Raw genomic sequence first — 21181 nt, 5'->3', positions numbered from 1 at the left:
CTCTTGCGCTCTCTCTCTTGCGCTCTCTCTCTTGCGCTCTCTCTCTTGCGCTCTCTCTCTTGCGCTCTCTCTTGCGCTCTCTCTCTTGCGCTCTCTCTCTTGCGCTCTCTCTCTTGCGCTCTCTCGCTCGCTGTGGGGTGTTACAGATATGCAGTGGTTAGTACCTACAAAAAATGGTTTAAGGAAGAACTGGTGAACCAACTACATGGTCGTGTCTTATTGATGTGCATTGGGAGCGAGGGCTAATCCCTTCCTTCTACTCCGATTCCACAGTAGAGCTGAAGATGTGTCCTTGCTAATTTAGCCTCAATACACCATGCAGAGCGATGTTTTGCATGGTGATTTAGAGACTGTCGCACATCAAATTAATCAGCACAGTCACCTGCTGCGTCCTAGTCTCATTACGGCTTATGGGAGCGTACACACGGTCAGATTTGTCAGACTTGTCAGATTTGTCAGATGAACGACTGAACGATTAAACGATTTGAACGATTGAACGATTTTTGACTGCATTAAAAATGAATGGAATCGTCCAAGTCTGACTGCAAACACATCAGATGTCAGATATCGTTATCTGACAAACGGGAACGCGCATCGTTGATCGTCCATCGTTCAGGCATGTCAGATATGAACGATTTTCCATCAGATATGAACGACTGAACGATTTTTAAATCGTTATCGTCCATATCTGAAGAAAAAATCTGATCGTGTGTATGCACCATTAGACACATTTTCTGCCAAAAAAAGATGCAAAAGAGACGTCCAGTGCTAGCAGAGTCTCATGGTACCAAGCACTCTGAGAGGGGCTGTTTGGCGTGACTGTAGCAAAGGCAAGTGAGAACACATTTGTACTTGGCACAAATTGTTTAAAAAGATACTGCTGGCTATGATTGAAAGGTGTCAGAACACACGGTGCATCATAGCTTGCTGCATTTGGGTCAGTGTAGCCGCAGACCATTCATAGTGCCCATGCTGATGCCTGTTCACCACTGAAAGCGCCTACATTGGGTATGTGAGCTTCAGAATTGGACCAGGGAGCAAAGGAAGAAGGTGACCTGGTCTGATGAGTCATGTTTTCTTTTACATCATGTGGATGGCTAGGTGTGTGCTTCGTGTACCTAGGGAAGAAATAGTACCAGGATGCACAATAGGAAGAAGGCAAGCTGGCAAAGGAAATGTGTTGCTCTAGGCAAAGTTCATCTGGAAATCCTTGGTTCCTGGCATTCGTATGGATGTTACTTTGACACGTACCACCTACCTAAGCATTTTGCAGCAAAGTACACTCCTACATAGCAACGGTATTCCCTGATGGCAGTGGCCTCTTTCAGCAGGGTAATGTGTCCTGCCACTCTGCAAATACTGTTCAGGAATGGTTTGAGAAACATGAGAGTTGAAAGTGTTGACTTGGCCTCTAAATTCCCCAGATCTCAATACGATTGAGCATATCTGGGATGTGCTGGAATAGCAAGCCTGAGCCATGGAGGCCTTACCTTTCAACTTACAGAACCTAAAGGATCTGCTGCTAACGTCTTGGTGCCAGATACCACAGGACACCTTCAGAGGTCTTGTGGAGTCCATTCCTCAAAGGGTCAGAGCTGTTTGGCATCATGAGAGGGAGCTACACAGTGCTAGGAAGGTGTTTTTTTTTTTGTTTTTTTTTAATGTAATGGCTGATCTGTGTAAAATAAACTATCGCACATGTACGTACAATGTCCTGCACTCACTATGTATATATTCATATACTCGCCAGGGTGCCTTCCGCCATAAACCAAATGCTGGAGCATGCAAAATACAGATATCTAGTGGCAGCACTCCAGGGCTTAGAATAGAATAATCATAGACTACCCTCTGTTGTACAATGTGACTGATTTTGAGTTTGCTGTGTACCGTGAGACATGATGAGTATACAGCATTTCTGCACTTTTTTTGTGTGACTGATTGCATGATATATTAATACATGGTTTTTCATTGTGGCAAATATAGGGGAGATTTAAATGTTTGAATCGGCCGCTGTCCGTGCCGGGCGCCTGACACACCAATTCAGTTGTTGCGCTGTATGGGCACAGCATTTCTGCTCTCCCCCTCCTGAGGAGGTGAGCATAAATGTGTGAAAAGTCTGGTTTAGTCTTATCAGAGCTTTAGACCGGTTTAGCGGCTAAACCCTGTCTAATTAGGTGTGGCAAGTGTGATATTTGGTGCCCAAAACTATTGAATTGCTACACTGGGTGTCCAGTAATTGTCACGGCTCCCAAAACAATTGAATCTCTCCCATGGTGTATTGGCTATTTCTTGAATATGCTTGCTAATTATCTATTATAACTAGGCACCCAGTGATTTAATTCAATGTGCATTACTTGCTCTTTCTATAGAGAGATATATAGATATATATATAGATATATATATATATATATATATATATATATATATATATATACACACACACACACGTGTATGTATGTATATATATATATGTATATATATATATATATATATATATATATATATATATATATATATATATACACAATATTCATTATGTAATTATGTATAAATTTATTTTCTTACATCCTTTTTTGCAAAACTGTAGAGTCCCTCTCATCTTTCTCACAGCTGTTCAGGGCATAATGATCACCTAGACCAGGTCTTTTTTTTGTAAGCATGTGAAAAAACACAACTAAGTTGATGGGGTCATTATATTTTCAACAACAAAAGGCCTTCATAAAAAAGCCATGTGTGAAAAAGTATCCTGTATAACTACTTTTTAAAGGCAATTTCCTGAATAACAAATCATTCAGTTTCACATTATATTTGAAGGTGTTTAGCATTCTCTTACAACACTTGTTTAATTATTAGATGTGTCAAACAGGATATTTGTTACATTTTAGGACTTGAAGACTATATGATGGGGGCATCCATCAGAAACCAATAGTTGACCACTATCGATGTTCCTGATCCAAAGGAAATGCTTTTTCCTTCTAATGCCAGGAATGTGATGGTTACCAACCATCACGTGCTTTTTATGATGCTTATCATATTGCTTCTGGGTGCCATTCTGCTGCAGACGGCAGGAGGGATGGTCTCCAACAAAGCTTCTCTGTGTATGTGCAAACGCTAGTGTCGACCATGATTACAATGGTTTCCATGCGATGGCAACACAACTATATGGCCATCCCTACTATATGATAATTGTCATAATATGAACAATGATTGTTCCACATGAGATATATATAATAGTATGAATAAATAAAATTGGTAGAAAACTGTATGGTTAAACAGCGTATTCTACTTTGACCTTTTAGTTTGACAGCTTCATTTGCAAAGTGTTTGCATGCAATTTAATGTGTAATGCAAAAAAATTTTTGGAAAATGGTACCATTGTGTTTGGAAATATCTTTCCAGATTATTAACAGAAAATATTAAAGTAAATGAGCTGTATCATGCTAAACAAAAATTTGTGCTACACTAGGGGATCGATCCAATTGTGTGCATATTACTCTCACCCATGGGTAAGTTCATCTGTATGCCACACTTATGGTACTTCTGGACTCTCGTCCAGGGTGGCGTTGAGCCTCTGTGAAGGGGGGAGGTTACTGTGCTGTTATATTCCTAAAACTAAAAATACAATTTGGAGCTGAGACATGAATTTTGTATTTTCTATGTCTACCCCTGAACAGTTCATATTTTCTACATATGACTTTGTTTCTCAAAGCATCCTTATTTTGAGATGTGAAATTTCTGTTTTAACACTAAGCCTGGAATTTTCATGCAATTTGGTTCAATGAGATAGCTATTGGCTGTCTGCATAATAGGGCCTATTAAAAAACATAAAATGTTTTTAAATTAAGATTAGTGTGCTATTATCCATGCTACAAAATGTCTTACTGTGTGAAATACGTTTAGGTAGGTCATTTTGTACAACAGTAAGGTCTTACCCAGTGATGTTTCTTGGTCCAGAAGACGACAAGCCTTGTACATTTACACACACACTGTATGTTCAGTCAAATTAACGAATTTGCCCTGTAGCAGAGTGTGTGTCCCCAAAAGGAGCCTCCTGATCTTAAATTGATCCAATTCACGCACTTGAATGTATGTAAATGTCCTACGCGTCACACAGAGAATCACCCTTTTAGCTGGCCATACTATGCACAATAATTTTGCAAACTAGCGAACTGAATGACTGGTTTGAACGTTGTTCATTGTATGGTCCTGAACAATTATAGTTCACTGCCTAAGAATGGCTGAAAAAAAATTCAGCATTTTTCGGTTTGGCTTTCAAACCTGTCCGATCCACAGACCGTTCACCTAAATTCGGGCTATCAATGGGGGTGCTCCAACTATGGGGCATTTGGCTCCTTCCCGGTCCCTGTAGTCTGGCCTGCTGCAGTGTATTGTCAACTTTACGTGTACAAAAGAGATGGTAGGATTATATTTCAATTAAAATTTCTTTAAATGAAAGAGATTACATTATGAATCAAAAGGCTGGCAGGTTAGCTAGAGCTTTCCTTTTATTATTATTATTATTTTTTTTTTTTTACAGCTTTCATTTTTTTTTTTTTTTTTAAATTGGAGTACTGACCTTTTTGAGTTTTTTAATTTTAATGTCTGCAATGTATTTTTTCTATTTATACTTATGTGTTTGGTTGGTAATGCATGCGATATTCTCTAAATTTTTTTCGCTGATATTCTAAGGTTTGACTATTTTGATTATTCTTTTTTCTTGGATGATTTGTCCTAGGACTTCCAAATGGCTTCGCAGAAGGGGACAAAGAGAAAGGTATAGAAGTAGCTACAGTAAGAAAAGTGGAACCTCGCAGAAGGTGCGCTTCAGAGTCCAGTATCTCCTCCAATAACAGCATGTTGTGCCACGCAAGGTAAGAGATTTTATTATGATTACTTGAGGGATACTAGTTTGTCAATAAATAGAATAGCGTATTTAAAAGTAAAACATTTAACAACCCCTTAAAATTTTTTGTGGTAATTAGTATTCTACAATATACTATTGGCATGTATACATACCAATGTGTCTAACGTGTGTGTGTGTGTATATCACTTTCTGACCTGTGGAGAGAGGTTTAATTTGAGGATTGCTGCTTAGAATACACCAATATATTATTAGATAAATTATTTTACTATTGTGGCTTAGCACATAATTGGAAATTGTTAATAAAATATATACAGACATTTTTCTTTTTTTTGACAGTTTTCCGTTACCAAAATGCGGTAAAGGTAAACCTGCTCTTGTGCGTCGTCATACTTTAGAAGATCGAAGTGAACTTATATCTTGCATAGAGAATGGAAATTACGCCAGAGCAGCAAGAATTGCGGCAGGTATATAGATGTGTTTTATGTATTGCCTTTTGCATGTGTTTTAAAACTAAGAACTACTATCTTCTATGTAAACTATAATTGAGTGCACCTGCAATAAATGGGTGAATTTATATAATTATCTGAAGGGAAGACGTTGTGTCTAATGCCTTTGCTATTGATGACTAAAGCCGCAGAACACATCTTATAAATAGACGCCTCTTGCCAGCTTCTGTTAGGACGCAGCCATCGGATCACTTGGGTGAAAATTTGAATTTACAATACAAAAACCTTTTTATTGTTCATATTCTTATTTTTTTGGAACTGCATATATTCATAGGATAGTTATGTAGTTAAAATGTTTTTTTCTTTTTCCTTATCTGACATTCTATTTCTGTTATTTAGAATAAATGAAAGCTGTTTCAGTAGTGTAATTGCTATTGCTAGATGTAGATTTTACATATTTTCTTAAATAATGAGTTACATATTGTTTCAGGTTCCCCAACCTTTCCAAATAGAATAAAACTCAATCACTAATTTATAGAACCAAGATCACTAACAAGCACACATTTCAATGGCTGTTAAGGGAGTGAAATAGGATATTAAATCCACAATCAGGGATTTCATAAATTGTCATAAAAGGTTAAATTGGCATTAATAGACACTGGCTGTTTCACACCAACTCTCTTATATAGAGATTGCATGTCTGTTACTTACCTTATGGTGAGATGTCTAAAATGTGCTTTGTACATTACAAACCTGTGTTTTATTTCTTAGAAGTTGGCCAAACAAATATGTGGGTATCTGCAAGTTCATCTTCATCCTTTCTTGAGCCTTTAAAAGTGGTCTGGGCTAAATGTAGTGGCTATCCTTCTTATCCAGCATTGGTGAGTAAGCTTTGTTTCATGTTGCGACCAATACTAAAGACTGTAAAGAAGTTTGTATTTTTCAGATCTGAAAAAATAAGATCTTCCATTAAGGGGGATATTTCAGTTAGCTCCGATTTTTTTTGGGTGCAAAAAACTTCACTTTCCCCATCTTTAGGCTTCAGGCAATTCTACTAGAGCTAGCTTTGCACTTGGCGAAAACACATTGGGGGTGATTCAATTCCACGAGATGCTGAATAGCCACGGGAAGGAGGTCCTGGAGCTATTTCATTGACTGTGCTGTTAAGACTAACTACAGGATTTCTGCTTGCACCAATAGTGCTGGACGCGATGCTTTTTTCTGGCTTAGCACTTCCCTAACAGCCTCGCGGCCGGCAATTTAGTTGGAGAATGCTGGTTACCGCGACTTAGCACCCAGTTTAAGGCGCAGTAACTGGCATTCTCTGACTTAAGTGGTTCTAGTCTGATTTAACAGCAAGGTCAGTTGAATAGCTCTGGGAACTCCTGTCAGGGGCAATCCAGCATCATTATCTGTGTTTTCGCGGACAGCTTTCCGAAAACATGCTAATTATCTGGGATTTTTTTCGGAGCCTGCTGAGGTCCCCAAAAAATTCCAAATGCGAATTGGATATCCCCGGGGAATCAATTGGCACGCAGAAATTTACTGTGGCTAATTACATTCCCCCCCTAAGTAGTAATGCTTTGTCATTTATTTTGTTTAAAGATGCATTCTTTTTTTATTTGGCTTTTCAGAATATAATTAATTTGTCTGGCATGCAGATGTTGGTGTGATTACTAATGTGCAGGACCTCTGTAGACAGCAGTGTATTGACCCTTGTAGTCTCTAGCTTTGACAATATGTTGCACAGCAGTTAAACATTCTTCTTCAGGGTCCATAGGGATCCACAGGGATACCATGGGGTAATGTGGTTGGAGAGATCCAGGCATTAAACAGTTAAAGCTTTCAACTTGGGATGCCTCGGGTCCTCCCTCATATGTACCCCGCATGCAGCCACAGGCCTTCAGTTGTTCTTTTGGTGCTGCAGGATTCAGATTCACCTTTGTAACAGGGGACTGCTCAGGCAGTCCTCGGCTTTTATTTTATGTCTTATATTCTATGTGTTTGGGTTGGCAGTACTGAGCGACTGAATTAATATGCATGTACTGCAACTCCATCTGCCTCTGCCGGGCCCTAACACCAGTAACAGAATTGATGATTTCAGCAGGACATGGCTGAGCTTGCTAACAGTGAAGCTGGCACCAGAACTACAACCAGACGCACGGAGAGGTCAGGTAAGGTGAATCCTCGCTTACGGGGAATCGCGCGCAGCAGTCATTGTGTCCAGTGTCGGAGATGCACCAGAAGCAGCTGCAGTCAGGGCCTGGAGTGTCCGCGTCCTCACTAGACCGCCGGGGTCTTATCATCTGACACCGGGGATCAGCAGCATACGCTTCTGCTGCCACGAGGCCAGCGTACCCGGCCGGTTGATGCAGCTTAGGGGAGGTAGGCGCTCCCCCGGCAGCTCCTACCCACACGCAGATCCATCAAAGGTTTTCGTGCGTCTGGGTCGCTCCGCCTACCCTCCTCGTGTATATGAGACGCTCACAGTCCACTATCGGTGCGCTGCTGTAGCTGTTGGTCTCAGGAGAGTTTGGGTCAGTCTCCCTGTATACCTCTCCATTGGATCAGGTATATAGTGCTCTATATCCTACCATTCCTTGTGTTTGGGTAGTTGATGCAAGAAAGATTGAAACTATATTACATATGCATTGTATGTGACTGTTTGCTAGCTGGGATGTTTTCTGGGTACTTCACATTTACTAATACTTGTGAAGGCTGTCACATAGTATTGCATTTGTTGCCTTTTACTTTTGAATATATCAAAAGGTACATGTAAACAGGAGGTGGAGGTGCTGGTTTCATGTAAATCCTGTCTGGCCAGTTTGTCCCCACAGGATATTATAAAGGATGATTTGTGTTTTGTCCGTTATAAAGAGCCACCTTATCAGTCCAGTTTACCTCTTTGAGTACTTCACATTCATTAAGTTTTTGTGAAGGCTGTAACATTACAATGCGTTTATTGCCTTTATTTTGAACATGTCAAAAGATAAAGGAAAACAGGAGGGGGGAACCCTCTATGCTGGTTTCATGTAAATCCTGTATGGCCTGATTGTCCCCTCAGGGCGTAAAGCATGGTTTGTGTGCTGTCTGTTATAAGGAGCCACAACACCAGTCCAGTTTACCTGTTCCTGAACAAGAACCATCGTGGATGTCCTCCTTGTCTCAGGTAATGAAGCAGTTTGTGGATCGTATGGCTACTCCCATCCTGCCCATGATGCGCAGGGTTCTTCTCCAGGGTCTAGCTCGGGAGAGGTGGACCAGCCGTCCATGGTGGATGTTCCTTTTTTGGCGAGGGTGGTTAAATCAATCCTAGATATTCAGGATGATGAACTAGCCCCTAGCAAAAAGGCTCCAGTGTTTAAACACTGAAAGGTTTTCAAAACGGAGTTTCCTAAATCCGAGCAGCTCACTGAGCTTATGGAAGAGGCATGGGCTAACCCGGATAAACTGTTTTATGTGAATAAAAGGTTAACATCGTTGTATCTTTTCCCAGCTTCTGAATGTACTAAGTGGGAAGTACCTCCTACTGTGGATACTCACGGGACGCACTTAGTCAGAAATGCTACATTGCCTATTCCATCAGCATCTTTTCTTAAGGATTCGACAGATAGGAAAAGTGAAACATGTCTTAAGACAATATTTTAATCATCAGGAGCTGTTACTCGTCCAGCTATGGCTGGAGCCTGTGTAGCCAAAGCTGTTGAAGAATGGACGGGGGCATTGGAAGACTCCTTGCTACCAGAGAACAGATGATGTATATCTCCCACACACAGGAAACTGCCTCCTGTTTTGGAGGAGCTACAGTGGATGCTGGAATTTTAGCTTCTAAAGCATAAGCAGCTTCAGTAGTGGCGCGCAGGGTCCTTTGGTTAAGATTCTGGATAGCTAATACAGGATCAAAGAAGGCTCCGGAATCCTCATCTTTCTATTGAAATATAAATTTTGGAGCAGAGTTAGATAAGATGATAATTACTCTGGTGGCTTAAAAGTCTGCAGGTCTGCCATCTACGGTTACAATAAAATCTAGGCAGTTTGTTTTCGGTCCTTTCGCCCTCAGGGATGAGCAAAGGAACAGTCTAACTCCAAGCCATCTAGTTTTCGTAGGACATCCATGTGACAAACTAAGAGGTCTGGGCCAGCCAGGTGTCCAGCTTCTTAACCAGATGACAAACCCTTGACCTGATGGGGTGGGCTGCCTCCTGGGGGATCCCAGGGTGGGAGGCGGACTTCTTTAATTTGCGGATTACTGGCATCAAACAGATGCCTGGGTCCGAGAAGTGGTCTCAGGGGTATGCCCTCACTTTCTGGAGGCATCCTTCCCAGAAGTTTTTTTGCACAGATCCTACATCTGGTGCGGTTAAGGCCTTGGCCCTTCTGGATGCCATTCACTCCCTGCTGTAGGCGGGGGTAATAATCTCGGTTCCTGTGTTGCAACAAGGAAGTGGTTATTCCAATCTATTTTTGGTTCAGAAACCTAATGAGTCTCATTGCACTATTCTAAATCTAAAAATCCTCAACAGGTTTATCCATGTACCCAAGTTCCGTATGGAAACTCTCTAGTCAATTATTTTGGCAATGGAGCCTGGGGATTTTATGGGGTCCCTTGACATTCAGGATGCGTATCTGCATGTTCCTATTATGCCATCCCACCAACAATTTGTACGGTTTGCTGTCCAACAACATTACCAATTTCAGGCACTGCCCTTTGGCCTATCTATGGCCCCTCGGGTATTTACCAAGATAATGGCATGTCATGATGGCCTATCTCTGGCGTCAGGGAATCGGAATACTACCACACCATCTTCAAATGACCATAACCTGTCTACAAAAGCACGGCTGGATCATCAATTGGAGGAAATCCTCTTTCTCCAACACAGCAGATGGTACATCTGAGAGCACTTTTGGATTCTCAGGTACAAAGAGTGTTTCTACCAGAAAACAAGATTGCCGCCCTATCATTGCGAGTATGTAAACTGCTACGCAAGCGAAAGGTTACTATTCAATCAGCGATGCAGGTCCTGGGAGCAATCCACCTTCGACATGATGCTCAGTTTCATTCCAGGGCCTCTGCAAAGATTGATTCTCCCCAGGTGGAACGGACAGTATCGGCTAATAAGGTCCCAGAGCATCCTTCTCACTCCAGAAGTTCATCTCTACCTCCTGTGATGGCTGAAAAAGGATCATCTGGACAAAGGGCGCCCATTCTGGATTCCAAATTGGCTGCTTCTCACCACGGACACCAGTTTTCGTGGATGGGGGGCAGTGACAGGTCATCACACCTTTCAAGGAAGATGGATAAATCAGGAAAGTCATCTGCCAATAAATATTCTGGAGCTGTGAGCAGTATACTGAGCACTTATCATGGCACAGGACCTGCTCCACGGCAGACCGGTCCAGATCCAGTCTGACAATATGACTTCAGTGACCTACCGCATTCATGAGGGAGGCGCGTGAAGTTATGCAGCCATGAAGGAAGTGACAAAGGTTCTGATTTGAGCAGAACGCCATCTTCCGGCCATCTCGGAAATATTCATACCAGGAGTCCTCAATTGGGAAGCAGACTTCCTAAGTCGTCAGGACATACACAGCGAAAAGTGGTCTCTCCACCCGGGAATGTTTCAGCTCTTGGTGAACAAATGGGGTCTACCAGACATAGACCTCATGGCATCATGTCACAACCACAAGGTCCCCAGGTATGGGTCCAGGTCCAGAGACCCGTCCACAGCATTTGTGGACGCACTTGCAGTAAGATGGGACTTCAAGCTGGTGTATCTCTTTCCTTCAGTTTCCCTCCTCTGAAGAGTCCTCAGGAAATTCAAGCAGGAAGGCGGAACAGTAATACTAGTGGCTCCGGCTTGGCCCAGGCGTCATTGGTTCACCGACATACAGAATCTATCCATAGACAGTCCGTATCAGAATATCTGATGTAAAAGTGGGTGAAAACCTGGGATCCAGTGATCATCAGCAGTATGGTTCAGAATAAAGGCAGATACTGACTTACCCCATACAAAAACAAAGGTGTTAGATTTTAGGAAGGCTTTGGCAGAGTGGAGGAACTTGAAAGGAGTGCAGGAGAGGTGGGAAAATTTAAAAAGTGCAATATTAAAGGCAACAGACCTTTTGTATCAATAGGGTTAGGAAAACCACAAGGAAAAGGAAGCCAGTGTGGTTCGGGAAAGAGGTAGCAAGTATTGTGAAAGCAAAAAAGATGGCGTTTAGGAAATATAAGCAGACGCAACATAATGAAGACATGTAATAAAGAGGTGTATCTTTTAAAACAGAAGGAGGCTAAGAAAGTTAATCAGATGTGCAAAGGCAAAAGCTGAGGAGAAAATGGCAGTCAGTGGGTGAAGGGGGCAAAACTTTTAAGTATATAAGAGAAAGGAGAAAAACAAAAGGTGGAATAAAAAGACTAAAGACAATTTTTTGTATAGCTTTATTGTATGTTATACCAAATCTCACAGGATATTTTTTTTATCTTATTGTGTATAAGCTAGAATACTCATCCAATTTGGTAGAGCAGTGTTTTGTCACGATTGTAATTTTGATGTTCAATGCTTTGAATGACAATAAAAAAAAAAAAAAACTTAAAAAAAAGACAGAAACAGGGAGTCTTGTAGAAGGAGACAATGTAATAGCTGATCATCTTAATATTTTTGTTCAGTACTGAGAGAGAGGGCAATGGGCCACAGATACGTTGCAGGTGTAATCAGAAAAATGAGGTAGGAACAAGCACATTTACAGAGAAGATCCTAACAGAACTCTCAAAACTGAAAGTGGGTAAATCAGTGGGGCCAGATGGGATACATCCAAGGATACTAAAAGAGCTTAAAGGGGTGCTGGTAATACCATTAACAGAATTATTCAACCAGTCACTAGCTACTGGAGTAATTCCAGAGGACTGGAAAAGAGCAAACATCCCACTGTACAATAGTGGATGCAAGGAAAAGGCAAGCAACTACCAACCAGTGAGCCTTACATCAGTAGTAGGGAAATTGATGGAAACACTCTTAATGGAGCGTACACACGGTCAGATTTGTCAGACTTGTCAGATTTGTCAGATGAACGATTAAACGATTTGGACGATTTGACCAAAGTTTTGAACGATTGAACGATTTTTGACTGCATTAAAATGAATGGAATCGTCCAAGTCTGACTGCAAACCCATCAGATGTCAGATATCGTTATCTGACAAACGGGAACGCGCATCGTTGATCGTCCATCGTTCAGGCATGTCAGATATGAACGATTTTCCATCAGATATGAACGACTGAACGATTTTTAAATCGTTATCGTCCATATCTGAAGAAAAAATCTGATCGTGTGTATGCACCATTAGAGTCGTAGATTATCTCAAATCCAGCAATTTGCAAGACCCCAAACAGCATGGATTTACTGGGGGAGATCATGTCAAACAAATCTTATTGACTTTTTTTGACTGGGTGACTAAGGAAATAGATAAAGGGGGGGCCGTAGATATAGCTTATCTAGTAAGGCTTTTGACACTGTTCCACATCGCAGATTGTTAAATAAACTGGAAAGCATGGGAATGGATACAAAGATAGTTGCATGGATAAGATCATGGCTGCAGCATAGGAAACAAAGTTGTAGTAAACAGAGTGCAGTCTCATGAAGGAAATGTTACCAGTGGAGTACCTCAGGGATCTGTACTTGGACCAGTGCTTTTTAATATCTTTATTTTTGACATTGCAAATGGTATTGAAGGGAAACTATGCCTTTTTGCAGATGACACAAAGGTATGCAACAAGGGTAGACACACAAGGAGGGGTAAAATAAATGAATGATGATCTAGGTAGACTAGAGGGATGGTCAAGAACGTTGACAACTACAGTTTAATGCCAATAAATGCAAGATCGTGCACTTGGGCCTCAAAAATCCAAATGTTAAATATAGTATTACTGGCACTATACTGGAAACTACTGAAGAGGAAAGGGATCTAGGAGTCACTATTTCAGGTGACTTAAAGGCAATCAAACATTGTAACAAAGCAATGAGGTAGGCGAGTTAGATGCATAGGGAGAGGAATTAGTAGCAGAAAGAAAGTGATAATACCACTGTATAGGTCATTGGTACGTCCTCATCTCGAATACTGTGTTCACTTCTGGAGGCCATATCTACAGAAGGATATTAATACATTAGAGTGTTTAAAAATGGGGCAGACTAGATGGGCCAAGTGGTTCTTATCTGCTGTCAAATTCTATGTTTCTCTTCCTCTATGGTAGCATCTGTTAACTCAGGGTCCCTGCCGGCATCCGGACTTGCCTCGTCTGGCTTTGGCGGCATGGCTCTTGAATCTTCCATCTTAAGAGCCAAAGGTTTCTCTAGCTCTGTGATTCAAACGATGCTTAGGGTACGAAAGCCTGCCACTGGCCGCTTCTATTACAGGGTTAGACCTTTGTCACCTGGCCACTTTGAGAGTGCAGGTTTCTGCATTGTCAGTCTGGTTCCAGAGAAAGATTGCTTCGTTACCATATATTAGAATTTTATTTCAGGGAGTTCTGCGAGTTCAGCCTCCTTTTGTCCCATCGGTAGCACCGTGGGATCTGTCTTTGGTTCTTAAGTTGGCCATACACGGTGCGATGCACCGTCTAGGGAGACTGCTGATCCGTCGGCAGACGGATCGTGCTGTCACCGCCGGCAATCGTGCGGTCCCCGCAGACTGCACGATATGCCGGCTTCCCCCTCCTTCATCTGAATGGGATCGTACATTGCATCCCAGGTCAGATGGTTTTGCAGGAAGACCTGGGAATGCGATGTACGACCCCGTGGGAGTGCGCAGCACAATATCAGGTACGATATCGTGCCCATACATGGCACGATATAGTACCTATAGGGCTATTTCACACATGCTGGTTTTGACCGGGCAGCAAAAAGCGCATGGCCAATAGGAGAAAAAAAAAACCCTCACACTGCTTATGAAAGGCACTGAGTGCCTGAAAAAAGCCGGCCGGCTACCGCCCAGTTCTTGCCTGCCGGCCAAAACCGGCATGTGTGAAATAGCCCATATTGTGCCATGTATGGGGGGCCTTTAACCACTTAACTGACACATTTTTTTTCCAAAAACTGCTCCGAAATAGTCGGGCTTTATTATGACTGAATTGGGTCAAGAGCAGCTTTTTAAAACTAGTCCAATGCAATTTTTATTTTATTTTTAATCACCATATACCATAAAAATAAACATTTTTATGGTATACTTTAGTTCTGGTCATTGACAGCTGTACCAACTATGTCCGATTGGTTCAACCACCAATAGAAATAAATCGATTGTTTGATATCGGTTGGGGGGACAGTATATTGTGTATATACAGTATATGTATATATTGTGTATATTTTACACGTGTGCATACATACATACATACATACATACATACATACATACATACATACATGTTGAGTCTCCCATATACGAAATAGTCCGAAATACGGAATAATTTTGGCATGACTGAGATAATGAAACCTATGATTTTTGATGGTTCAATGTACACAAACTTTGTCTAAGGCACAAATTATTAAATATTGTCTAAAATTACATTCAGGCTCTATGTATAAGGTGTATATGAAACACAAATGAATTTCATTTCTGTACACAAACTTTGCTTGAACCACAAAATTATTGAAAATATTGTATAAAATTACCTGCAGGCTGTGTGTATAAGGTGTATATAACACACAAATGCATCGTGTGTGTATATTGGGGTCCTATTCCCAAGATATTTCATTATGGTATGCAATTATTCCAAAATTTGGAATATTCCGCTTATATAGGGCTTGCAAAAATGGAGGAGGGAGAGGAGGGGTTTGTCTTTGGCCAGCGGCTGCTCCCTCTACTATTTGCAGCAGGAGGGGGGCGGTGGAGAAAAGTTTAGCGCTGATAGCGCTACCTCCTATTTGCCCGGTGGCTGCTCTGTCTAGTTTGTAGCCGCTGGGCTGCTGCTAGCGGGGGTGGAGAGAGAGAGGACAATGGGGTGTTTGACTGGGGCGGTACACCTGTCAAACCGTAACAAAGGGTCCTAAGGCAAGCTCAGGGAGGACAGAAACCTCCCGTGGAGCAGAAGCGCTGTCCTTCTCTGCCCGGCGGCTGCTCTGCTCTGCCAGCAGCCAATGGGCTGCTGCTAGCCAGAGGAGGAGGGAGAGAAAAACAGCGCTGCCTTGTCTGCCCTGTCAGCAGCCGCCGGGCTCCTGCTAGCCGGAGGGGGAGGGAGAGAAGGACAGCGCTGCATTCTTTGCCCTGTCAGAAGCCGCCGGGCTGCTGCTATTGCCATCACCGCTGCTGTTGCTATTTACCCGGCGGCTGCTCTGTCCCCTTGACAGCTGCCGGGGGTGGGTGCGCTGGGCTGTCCGATTGCTTTCTAGCAGCCGCCCACAGAGCTTTTCTGACTGGTCGTAAAGGGAAAGCCCAGTCTGGTATGGTTGTATCTGATACGACCATGCCAGGCAAGTGGTTAAGGGGCTACAAGCTCCCCAATTTGAACCTCTGGACTCTGTAGACTTAAAATGGTTGACAGCTAGGACACTTTCTCCTTGTTATCTCTTCTCTGATTTGGTAGCGCTCTCGTCGCTCCCCATTTTTTATTTTTCACAAGGATAGAGCTGTTCTTTGTACAAGGGAGGCTTACCTTCCTAAGGTAGTGTCCCATTTTCATGTAAATGAAGAAGTTGTACTTCCAGCTTTTCAGGCTCCAGACCTCTGTAGGTGAAGCCTCCATGGATGTAGTTTGTGCTCTCCGTATATATGTGGAGCATACAAACTCCATTAGAAAATCAGATGCGCTTTTTATATTATATGGTTTTCACAAACGATGGCCAGCTAACAAGCAGACCCTGGCTCGATTGTTTCGTATGACTGATCTCCCTGTCCCAAACATGGTGACAGCACATTCTACTGTCTATAGGGCCATCGTGGGCATTTAGTCGTGCCTCTGCTGAACAATTGTGCAAGGCAGCCGCGTGATCTTCTGTCCACACTTTTCTTAGGTTTTATGCCTATGATACTTTTGCCTCTGAGGATGCTTCCTTTGGGGCGACAAGTTCTCCTTTCTGCTCAGGAGCGTCCCCCACCCTTAGGTGAACTGCTTTAGGACATCCCCATGGTATCCCTGGGGATCCCTATGGACCCTGAAGAAGTAAATTAGACTTATGGTAGACTTATCTTGATAACGCCTTTTCTTCGAGGTCCGCAGGGCGCCCAGCCTGACTCACCTGGTTGCATAGGTAACTTTTCCTTTCGGTCACTTATTCCCTCGTCTTGTGTAAGAATGTTTCTGATTTACGATTGCTCTTCCTTCTCCTCTTTCTCCTGCCTTGAGGCTTGTTAACAAAACTGAAGGCCTGTGGCTAGGGGTGGGGTATATATGGAGGAGGACCCAAGGCATCCTGGGAGCTGCAAGCTTTAACTGTTTGGTGCCTGAATCTCTCAATCACATTATCCCCATGGTATCCCTGTGGACCCAACCCTATGGACCTCGAAAAAAAGGAGTCATCAATGGAAGTCTACCATAACTCTAATTTTTACAGTTACGTTGATCTAAATCTAACACTGATCTTGTTTTTAAGTTGATAAACATTTTTAATGTATGTCAGAGGTTCCCAAACACTGTCCACAAAGCTCCCCAACAGGTCAGGTTTTAGAGATATCAGTGGTAAAGCACAGGTGGTTGTTAAATCACATTGACTGAGGTACTAATTAAGTCACCTATGCTTAACCATGGATCTCTCTAAAACCTGAATTGTTGGAGAGCCTTGAGGACCCATTGGTAACTTTTTTTTTTTTTTTCTCCGAAGTCCACAGGGCACCCACCCTGACGCACCTCGCTGCATTCGTATTTTTTCTTTCGGTCACAGATTTCCTCATCTTGTGTGAGTGTTTCTGGTGTACGATTTTCTTCCTTCTCTTTCCCTCTCCTGCCTTGTGGCTTGTTTACAAAACTGAAGGGCTTGGGGTGGGGTATATATGGGGGAGAACCTGAGGCTTCCTGGGATCTGAATGTTTTTAACTGTTTGGTGCCTGCATTTCTCCAACCACATTACCCCATGGTATCCCTGTGGACCTCGAAGAAAAAGTGTTATCAATGGTAAGTCTACCATAACTCTTATTTTTGTGTTTAATTCACTCATGGAGATGTTAAACCTAAGCTGTAGACACATTATTTTCGAAACTGTGATGCAACCACTTGAATAACTTTTGTATTGTTGGGTAATTAGAGATGATGTTGTGCAGTAATCCTCTTCCTTTTTTAATCTAATGCTGATAAAGCAATTATAATTTAAAAGAAACTATTAATGTAGCAGTAATAGTGAAGCTTCCTCTCATTGTTAGTTGAGCTTTGTTTTGTCTCCATTACCATAGACTTTGTTGTATAGCTTGCCTTTAGTTTATATTACTTGACTGATAGAACTACTTAGTTCCTACTTTGGTTTGCTGGCCTCTGACAAAGCACCCAGACTTTGTGTGTGACACCCTTATTTTTTTAGAATTTTTTTGCGGCACCCCTTAGCCAAGGGTCTTGCATATATTCATACATACAGGGTCATATATTCATACATACTTACATACATTCGCTCACTCACGTACATGCAGGCAGGCTCTCACACACACGCAGGCTCATACAGGTAGGGACATACAAACATACATACATACAAGCAGGGTCACACAGACAGACATACACACAGGCTGGGTCACACACACACACACACACACCGGAAGGATCACACACATACATATACTTATACAGGCAAGGTCATACACACACACACACACACACACGGGTCACATGACACATACACACGGGTCACATGACATATACACACAAGCAGAGTCACCAAGCAGACAGACACACACATACATACATACATACATACATACATCAGGGTCCCATATACATACACACTTGAAGGCAGACTGGGGTACCGCCATCACCTTGCTTGATGTGGAACCAACAGCTCCTCCCTCCTCCATGCTGCTGTAGTCCCGTCCTCTCTGCTGGGGTCAGAGGAGCATGTGCTGAGCTCCACCAATCAGGGATCAGCACGGGCTCCTCTGATCCTGAGTGTCGCCAGCACAGAGCAGCAGCAGGAATGAAGATCTGGAGCTGCCTACTGCTCTGTATCCCGACCCCCACCCAGCTCTTCCCTAATGCGGTTCTCTCAAAATCTGTACAACCGCATTTCTTAAGACTGGCTAGGGAGAACTCATTGTTCTCCCTATAGCCTGAAAAAAATAAAAATATTCGTAAACGCCCTGCTGTAGACAGGCCCGTGCGGCTCCCCTGTAATTGCGCTGCGGCACACAGTTTGGGAAACACTGCACTAAGGCATTACATATATACTGTTCAGCAAATATTAAGTTCTCTTGTTTTGGGTGTATAATTAACAGGTCTCTAATGTATCGCTAAAATTCCAATGGCATGCTAAATTCAGTGGAATCTTTTTTTTTTTTTTTTTTAATTTACATATTTTTTCCTTTCAGATTATAGACCCTAAGATGCCACGCGTTGGTTGTCATCACAATGGTGTTGCCATACCAATCCCACCAATGGATGTACTTAAAACTGGAGAGCAGATGCATATAAGAGCTGAAGAAAAGCTGTTTTTGGTTCTATTCTTTGACAATAAAAGAAGCTGGTAAGAACGTAATGTGTTTTTATTCCATTAGCTCTGTGGATCTAACCACTTTTAAAGTAATTTCTTCATGTACAAAGTTCATTTTCACTTTGTGTGTGTGTAATAGACAAGTTCCTAGTCTAATCCAATATTTTGACCTGCAAATTTGGTTCTATAGTTTTACCAGATTTATTAGTTTGTCAACTTTAGAACTTAAGTCTTCATTACTGCTTTATAAAATAATAATATAAAACAGCTTATTTAACATTGATAGTGGTATATTTCCATTTGTTCCAGGCAGTGGCTTCCAAAATCCAAAATGGTTCCTCTTGGTGTAGATGAAACAATTGACAAGTTGAAAATGATGGAAGGACGTAACTCAAGCATTCGGAAAGCTGTCAGAGTTGCTTATGATAGGGCTTTGAACCATTTAAGTAGGGTTCAAGGAGAATCCGTTAGTGACTTCAGTGATATAGACTAATGAAGGTGCTACGAAGACACATCATGCCTCATGTACTCTTAAGCTTTATTTCTAACCTCTTCCTCTGAAAGAATGTACTGAAGATACAATTCCTAATCATTGAATGGACGAAGATGCTTTTGTAAAGGAGCATGAAACTATTGCTGCCGTTTGGATGATTTTATCTAATTGTAGTTTGGAGGAGCTTACACTAAAATTGTTAAATGTTATGTTTATAGTGTTCATAATGTGTATATAATTGTATATTGGGAAACAGTTAACTTATTCTGACTTTGAGATGGTTCTTAAATTCCCTTCAGGTTTAAGCCTGTTAAAGCATTTTTTATTTGAGCTAAAACTAGATGTTTAATTTTTTTTTAATGTAAAAAAGTAGCACCACTTTACATAAAGAAGTTTTTTGTAAAACTTTGCTAGATTGAAAAAATAGCTATGTTTAAAATATATTTAAGTAATATACTGCTACCTAGTGTGTCCATTCTCCTATTTTGACTACTGTAATTATAAATATTTTAAATGATTGCCATTGAAAAGAGTACAATGTGCTATTAAATAGTTTTATTTTAACAGGGCATTGGAAAAATCCACTGGCCTTTAGGTGTTAAAGCTGAAGTCTATAACTCCTTATGCTTCCTTAGACCGCATTTGTTGTAGTCTGTGGGTTTTATTTTATTTTTCTTACATACTATGTTTGTTTAAGAAACTTTTTTCCTATGTTGATCAAGATTTTGTTCTGCTAAGTATTTCCAAAAATGTGTTTGGCAGGATATATTGGAGAAATGTCTTGTCACATTTAAAAATGGTTTATTATTGCACTCCATTGCAGCCGAAAGTTGTTGTTGTTTTCTTTTCTTGTATTCCCTTTACTATTTTTAAATGTTTCACATTTTATATATATTTTTTTTTTTAATCTTTTGGAGATAAGGGTTTTTCAGCACATAAAATCCCACTACCTTTCTCCCATAGATTTATTTTTTTTATATGCATAAATATATATACATTTAATTATGTGTGCCTGGGTTGTTTGTTTAAAATGTTCATTTTGCTTTAAACTTGAGAATTTAATTTTGTCAAATTCTATTAACATGTATTTCATTGCAGGCACATAAATGTCAACATGCGTCTGAAGAAATATGCATCAAAATCTGTTAATGACAATGAAACTGCTTTTCTGTTTTTTTTTTTTTTTCATTTTGTTATTTTGTAAGGAAAAGGGGTTTAGTTAATCTGTTTATAATTTAGAAAAGCTTGGTAGCAATAGAACCTTTGGATACATTTTGTATGGTACATGTGTTGTATATAGAATTAGTACTTTATTTTTATTTTTAAGACTTAAAGCATTATGTTAGGGACATATATGTATGATGGATCTCCAGAGCTGCATTTTTATATTAAAATAAAAAGTCAATTCAGATTTTGTTGTACTTGAGAATCCTAGTGCAATTCTGATTTAGTGATGGGGAGAACACTGTTGTCTTTTTGTAACACAAAACTTATGATACATGAGAATGAACATTAATTATAACCACTTAGGTTAGAATATATGTAACTTAGAAAACTTTTTGTATGAGAGATACGTGAAGGAAAAATTTAAATAAGGTACTTTGGTGAAGTCTTAGCCCGGTATCCAATTAGCCCCCATATATTTTCGTGGGTGAAAAAACGGATTTTTCACCAATAACCCCAGTTTTTTGACAATTTTTTATTATCATTCTATAATATTTGTTTCGGGCGAATAAATAGGATAATTCTGCCGAAAACACATAGGAT

At 41.1% G+C, this 21181-nt stretch overlaps 1 protein-coding gene across 3 annotated transcripts in view; it reads left to right on the top strand.

Annotated features, from left to right (window-relative positions):
* BRD1 (bromodomain containing 1) overlaps positions 1-20823 on the top strand; it is a 97409-nt gene extending 76586 nt beyond the window's left edge. For 2 of the 3 annotated variants that reach the window (XM_088457598.1, XM_088457597.1), the window contains 5 exons: positions 4736-4871; positions 5201-5328; positions 6082-6191; positions 18800-18954; positions 19231-20823. In XM_088457598.1, the coding sequence (XP_088313724.1) occupies positions 4736-4871; positions 5201-5328; positions 6082-6191; positions 18800-18954; positions 19231-19414 (713 nt within the window). In that variant the 3' untranslated portion in view covers positions 19415-20823. Of the gene's footprint in view, positions 1-4735; positions 4872-5200; positions 5329-6081; positions 6192-18799; positions 18955-19230 lie in introns of those variants that run through there. The other variant, XR_015872703.1, reaches the window with a different exon arrangement.
* Positions 20824-21181: the final 358 nt, after the last annotated feature.

Source organism: Taudactylus pleione, unplaced genomic scaffold, assembly GCF_031769625.1.
Source record: "Taudactylus pleione unplaced genomic scaffold, aTauple2 ptg000041l, whole genome shotgun sequence".
Classification (NCBI taxonomy): Eukaryota; Metazoa; Chordata; class Amphibia; order Anura; family Myobatrachidae; genus Taudactylus; species Taudactylus pleione.
Note: the sequence above shows the minus strand (reverse complement) of the source record. Positions and strands in the feature narration are given on the sequence as shown.